Source organism: Lottia gigantea, assembly GCF_000327385.1.
Source record: "Lottia gigantea unplaced genomic scaffold LOTGIsca_33, whole genome shotgun sequence".
NCBI lineage: Eukaryota > Metazoa > Mollusca > Gastropoda > Lottiidae > Lottia > Lottia gigantea.
In genome coordinates this window covers 178,772-186,083 of record NW_008709110.1, presented here as the reverse complement: position 1 = coordinate 186,083, position 7,312 = coordinate 178,772, and the positions used below count along the sequence as shown (strand labels likewise).

General features: G+C 30.0%; 2 protein-coding genes across 2 annotated transcripts in view; both read right to left on the bottom strand.

The window, feature by feature from the left end:
* LOTGIDRAFT_232873 (hypothetical protein) overlaps positions 1-1,565 on the bottom strand; it is a gene marked incomplete at its 5' end in the record, with an annotated part of 7,292 nt that extends 5,727 nt beyond the window's left edge. Inside the window, 3 exons of the mRNA XM_009058167.1 lie at positions 45-78; positions 302-466; positions 1,480-1,565. Of these exons, the coding sequence (XP_009056415.1) occupies positions 45-78; positions 302-466; positions 1,480-1,565 (285 nt within the window). The remainder of the gene's footprint in view (positions 1-44; positions 79-301; positions 467-1,479) is intronic.
* Positions 1,566-2,310: 745 nt separating this feature from the next.
* On the bottom strand, positions 2,311-6,781 carry LOTGIDRAFT_162198 (hypothetical protein; the record flags this gene model as incomplete). Its single annotated transcript, XM_009058166.1, has 4 exons — positions 2,311-2,440; positions 3,909-3,975; positions 4,539-4,805; positions 6,664-6,781. The coding sequence occupies 4 exons, from the start codon at positions 6,779-6,781 to the stop codon at positions 2,311-2,313; spliced, it is 582 nt and encodes a 193-aa protein (XP_009056414.1).
* Between the last annotated feature and the right edge of the window lie 531 nt (positions 6,782-7,312).

Below are 7,312 nucleotides of genomic sequence, written 5' to 3'. Positions count from 1 at the left end.
ATTTGCCCTAAAAAATAATAATATAACATAGAGGTATCACTAACATCACTAGCATCATGTTTCATCTCACCATTAGCCCTGAAAATAATAATATAACATATAGATATCACAAATATCACAAATAGTAAAGTCATTTTTCATCTCATCATTAGCTCTGAAAAATAACATCACCATTAGCCTTAAAAAAACCAAATGAAACTATTCCAAATGTAACTAAGGTACATTTTCATTTTCCTGGAGATTTTCCCCACACACCATCAATAATAGGTAAAGGTAGGAGATTTATCAACTTATGACTTACTTCTCCATGGCAATCATTTGTTGTTTTTGGTGTTGATAGTGATACATCTGAGCACTCTGGGCCAATTTACGATCACCAGGGGAGGGAACTCTTTCTTTGTTTGGCCCTGTTACACCATATGCTGGATAATCTACATCACTTGTAGCTTTAGCATTACGATTTAACCTGAAATGAAATAAACAGAAAACCACTATTGAGTTTTCTCACCACAAGTTTTTTTCAAACTTTTGAAATGTTATAATCTGCAGTCTAGATTAATATTTTACTCTCAGGAAGTAAATTGTCATTTTCCAGGAAAATATTCTTGATGCCTCCAATATATAAATATATATATTTTTTTCCTTAAGTGGCTTTTAGTAAATGACTTTAATAACACAACACACTTTATGGATAACAATTAATGCAATGCAGGCTTTTGACAATGGTTCTCTTGTATTTTGGATATATATACTTATTTACAGTGAAAAAGAAGCCTAAGAAGGACCTATCTAGACAACATGGTACAATAACATATAATTTTGAAAGAAAATTGTCAACAATATGATCTAACCTGAAAGAGATAAAAAAAAAAAGGTCAGCTTATTATTATTAAACTAATTAGTAATGAGCTGAATATTAAAACTTATTCACTACATCAAAAAAGCATAAGACATTGACCTGTAAAATATATCACAGGACCTACCAATTGTTGATATAATTATTAATATCATTAGAGTTCTTTAAGGTCCTCATGCTTCACTGAATTACTAAAATACCAACTATATCCTTTGTTAATATCTAACACAACCCTTCATCTAACCTTGGTGTAACGCACACTTAGATTTGACCACAAACTGACCCCTCCTTTCAAAATATATCCTAATATTGACCACTAGTTCCCCCTGTCTATCTGTCATTTAAAAGTGTCAATAAAAGAGGATTGATTAAAGTAGGAAGATGTATATTGTATTATATAATATGTTGACATTATTTACACAGCAGTTTATTGTAGAGTCAGTTGATAAATGTCTGATTTAAGGAGATATCAAGATAGTTAATAAGGATTAAAGATACAGAATATCTGGGCAACCAACAATTTTAATCACTTACTACAATTTTATAGATAAATATAATGAGAATTCTTAAATCAAAAAGATACCAGTAAATTTTTAACCAGTTGAAAACTGTTCAAGACTCACCAATTACTTATTTCTGTGAAATTCTTGGTTAATTGTCCCTTAGTTCTTTTGAAAGTATTCTTTGAGAATTCCACAGCACTATTCATATTGATAGAAATTACTGAAGAAATGTGAAAAAATCTTTCCAAGGACAATGTAAGGTAATGCTATATATGCGTGTCTTGGAAATTATGTATGCATGTAATAGGGGATCAAAAATCACATTACAGACATGTGTCAATTGGAAGTGACATCAAGTGTTATCAACATTATTGACAAAAATCTTCTACACAAATCATTATTATTAGCATTTAGATGGAATACTGGCCTTCTTTTGTATCAGATACACATAATTCTGATTGATACCAACTGTCAAAATCTCATAGGTCAGAGGTTAAGGGTGAATGATTGATTATTATGATAATTGGCAGTAGGTAATTAAATATAGGTTCATTAACATGAGTTATGAACAGCTGGTGGTGAACACTGTATAAATATTTATCTGTATAAGTTATCTTTTTTGATGAAAAATGATTGAACCTATGTATCAACAAAAATATACTAGCTGGTCAAAATCCTCATACCAGCATAAGATTGTTACCACTTTTCATGACATTTCATGAAATTTAAAATAACTACTCCCCTTCTTATAAATGAAATATATTTTGTTACATTATGATAGTTTCCATCAAGATATCATTTCAAATCAATTACTACAATGGTGAAATATACATTATTATATCCTTGGTTATAACATGCTCTTTTATTGATCTAAAAAGTAAAAGACTGTAATTCCAATTGAAAAATATGTGTTGTTTTTGAAATGCAAAGAAAAGAAAGATAAAGGACCAACTACATTTTACAAGGATAGTTACTTAGGTTCACAGTTAAGGAACCAGCCGGTTCTACCAGCCGGTCCTTGGCGATACCTCTTGGCATTGATCTTTCCCGGATTATCTGTACCCATTTACAGCTGGGTCGACTGGAATAATGAGTGAAGATGACTTATTCAAGGTCATCGACTTTCACACGCCGATCGAGATCAGAACACACAACCACCATTTGCTGGACGTTACCAAGCAAATGACATCATGTAAAGAACCAACGCTCTAACTAGTTCATAAAAAACTGGAGAAGTACCTGTTACCCATTGTATATATATCTATCGATGATATTTCACAGACTTTATTTCTCCATTAGTCCAATTAGTTCTTATCTTTTAACGATTATTAGTTCAACATATATAACATTATCTTCCTATTTTCATGACTGCTGATAATTTTATACAATAAATAATATGACAACCATCACTAAGATAGGAAATGTTGTAAAGGAAACAATGACTAGATATTTGAATGAAATGGTATCATTCTGACAAATTTCTCTATGAAACATAAATAATTAGAATAATGAATAAATAAATAACTGGAGTGGAAATAATTATAGACCATGTGGTTATAAGTACCAGTGTGGTTAAAGGTACACATGATATTAAATCAAATCTTGTCAACATTTTTAGTTTATCAGAATCAGAATGCTCCTTTGTTTAATAATCACTGGGAAAATATGACTTAAAATGAAGGACTATAATGCTGTTAATCCACATGAAAAATATGCATAATTCTTCTGAAAACAAAACACCTCAAAAGATTGGCTTTTTAGCATTTTAAAAGAGACATTTTCATGATATAGAGATTAACTATAGAATTGTTAGACAAGAACAGAAATTAAGCTACTTTAAGTCTTTAAAAGTGTATCTATAAAAATATCTGACTATATAATACCATGTCTTTTGAGTTTAAAATGTCATTTATTAAACATTTTCTACAGATTAGCATTGACACAAAAACTTACTTGAAATCAAAATAACATGGAAAATCAAAAAATAATCAATTTCATGAACATAAGCACAGCATTTTAAATGATTCTGGATAGCTTATTATAAGTTTCTACTCCAAATCATAACATTCCAATATTTTTATCTATATCATGCCTTTAATACTCAGTAATTTTAAAATTGTTATCTAATTAGTTTTACCTCAGTGATTTCAATAACAAGCCTATATATTATATTATATTCATCAAATTTTCTATATCCAGTTCGAAATAAATTCATTTTTCAATATTAGTATTGACATCCCAGATAGATGTTTAACCAGCATTCAAATTTTAAAATCAAAATGGCTTGCATTTTTATGGGTAAAGCAAAGATCACACCATCATGGTCCTATCCTTAATATTAAGCAATTTTGCTAACCTACAAGCCCACCAGAAAACTGTGATGAAAATGAGGACTAGGAACTTCTTAATTGTTGAACTCAAGACTTTCTCACTGAGTAAAACATCAACTCTCTAAGTAGAATAATGATACACATACTGGTATATTATCATTTAGTCCTTTTTCTATACAATATAACAGAAATTCATTTAAAAAATATCAAAATACTTACTTGAACCAACAAACACCAGCCATAATTAATCCAACAAGACCTGCTACACTACATGCAGCCACAATAACTAAAACAATACAAAAATATATGTACATTTTAATTCAAGTTTCTGATAAAAGTCTCAAAACACACACTAACAGGAAGAGAAATTTGATTAATGACATAGAATTAATCTTACATTCCTAAGATGTGATTTGAAGCTTAAAGTAGTCTTTGTTACAATTTGACAAAAGGCATTGTTTATAACACTTTCTGTTAAAAGACATAATAATGGAAATCTAAAAAAACGAACATTTAACAGTTTTTATTAACACATTTACTGTTGACTTTCATTTTGTAATTGTCAATTGTTTCTACTTACTGTATTTAAATGAACAAATAATTTATGTTTAAGATGAGTTTTTTTTAGTAACTGTATCAAAAGAATGGTACATTATTGTGATATTGGTATTTCTTATAGTTCTATAGCTTTGTTTAATGTCAGTCATCTTTATGATATAATAAACCAGTTTGTATAATATGTCAGTCAAGTTGATGTCATTTGACAGAACAGAACTCATTCTATGAGTGTTATTATAATCAATTTTACTAATCTACATAAAATATGTTCATCAAGCAGTAAATACTTACCAATAAATAACACACCGGAGAAGGGAGAAGCATTTTGGCCAACATCTCCTCCACCCTTAGATTGAACCTGAGGTTGAGCTTTACCAGGTACTGGTGCCGTCGTCGTCTTATTTTCTGTTTTTGGAGATTCTTTAGCACTATTTGGCTTGTCACTAATTGTACCAGTGTTAGTACCAGTACCTGTTCCAGAATCAGAACCAGTATCAGTTGAAGATGGTTCTATAACATCTTTTTTTATTTCTTCTATATTTGTATTACTTCTGCTTGCTACAAGAATGTTCATAAATAAATAAGTTAGATCAGAACTACATTGGATCAACAAGCTCAAAACCCTGGCTCCATTAGTTATCAATGAATTCATTTAGTTTACCGTCACTGCGAACAAGTTACCTTAATAACCTAAAGGGAGCTAACCACAGTCTACATACAAAAATTGTATTCAGACCACAATGATATCTTGTGTTCATAAAAGTCAAATATATAAGCTTATCATAGTTATATTCAGCCATTAGTTGACTTTCTATAATTTTGTATCACAACAAAACAGAATAATGGAAAAGGTTACAATGTTCATAAAAATATTTTGCCATTTTTGTGAATAATACTAATAATAATGCACTTTTCTTTTGACTGCTCCATACACCCATACGTTTTAATGACTGTATTAAAAATTCACTTATCATGGACTGAAGTATTTTACTTTCCTTTCCTAAAATTTGAAATAATTTTTGAGAAAAATAACCACTGATGGTTTCAATGTTCATAAAACTTGCTTCAAAAGAAGGAAGAATTTTAACATAATTTTGCAACTGGCTTTACGTTTATTTTTTATCTTTTTTTATGTACATTTTTTATCTTTTTTTATGTACGAGAATTGTCCATGTATGCAGTATAGAGAACTGAATATCATCAACTATCAAACTAAACATCTGTTCTCTACATGTCAATGAACTAGACAAACTGATCAATAAAACTACAGACCACAGTCTGATATTAACCAGTAATAATGTGATATATTTAACAGAGTGCAGTCATGCAGTTGAAACAATACATTCCACATAACACCTTCACTTGTGTATTAATACACATAACTGTATTAATGCGCTGCATAGTAACGCATGCAAATTCTTCCTTGGTTTGAGCAAAAGAAGTAGTAATTTGGCAGCAATGGGGGACATGGGATGGCTGAAGGGTGATAATTTAGTTAAGATTGAATTGTTTAGATATTGGAATAGACTTAAACTCAACGATAATATTCTTTGTAAAACTGTACATAAATGGGCCAGTAGACGTAAGTCTTCCTGGGATCACCGAGTATTAAGTATCGGTCAAGAACTACATGTATTAAATGATCAAAGTGACACTGTATGTATTGATGATGTGTGGGATAGTCTATGGGAAAGGGAAGTGGGTCAGTGGTCAAGGGATGTATGGAATGACCGCACACATGTTAATGGAAACAAACTCCGGTCATACCGCATGTACAAAACTGAATTCGGAACAGAACCGTATGTCAAAATTATTAAAAATAGAGCTCACAGACGCGTGTTGTCCAAACTTAGAGCGGGTTCACTCCCTTTGAGAATTGAAACTGGAAGATTTGTTAGACCCCCCGAACCTCTCTGCTTAAGGAAGTGTCTTTTATGTGATAATGGGGAAATTGAAAATGAGGAGCATTTTATTTTTAACTGTAAATTATACACTGATATAAGAAATGTTTTATGTACCGAAGCCTGTTTTATTAATCCAGATTTTTTATTTTATAATAATGTAAATAAATTGTGTTTTTTAATGACAAACGAACGAATTTACCATATTTTGCCGCATGTATTTTTAAAATGTTTGAACGTAGGAAACAGACTGTGATACCCTGAGCCTTTTTATTTATCATAATGTTTATTTTACTTGTATATTTGTGTTTTACCTGTCTCATTGAATGTAGTTTTATGATATAATTCTAAGGTGTCTCATAAGTCGAAGCCGGCTGGCGTCCATTTTATAATGCTGTAATTATTTTATTGTTGTTATTCTCTGTATATATGGACGGTGACACTTAAATAAATAAATTATTATTATTATTATTATTATAATAGTTAGGGTTGAATGAAATATATCTGATCCTTACCTTCATCTATAAGTCTTTGTAGTGTTAGATCTCCTAGAACCTCTCCTGAAAACATACAAAGTAATAATTTATAGTTAAACCATGCAGTTATACCAGGTATTATATTGCTGAAAGTCATGGCTCAAAAAGGATATGAACAACAGATAACCACTTGAAGATACCTATGTCTATAGATGAATTCTATATCATTATAATGTGGGCATAAAATTTTAATATATAGATGGCCAAAATCAGAACTAATTTATGATATGGGATGAAAATAGCTCTGCATTTGTCAACAAATAATCCAAAATACAGAAAATGAGAAAAATTCACAGATTTTTTTCAACTGCTAAAAATATAATAACATTTTTGCCGTCGATCCACTAGATCTAATAAAAAAAACAGCTTGATTATTTCTGTATAATCAGAATATATGAGAAATAGAATGATTTTGTTCAAGTTAATTACTGATAAATAAAACTAATTTGTTCAAATAATCTAAATGATAAGAAAACAAAGAAGACTAATCATAGATTTAACTTGACAAATATCATGATTTATAATTATGTGTTTTAAGCTTTACACCTACATTTATACTAAATGTACTTCAACCTTAAAATACAAATCATTTTCATTTTAAACATAATATTGCAGTCTGACCTATCAT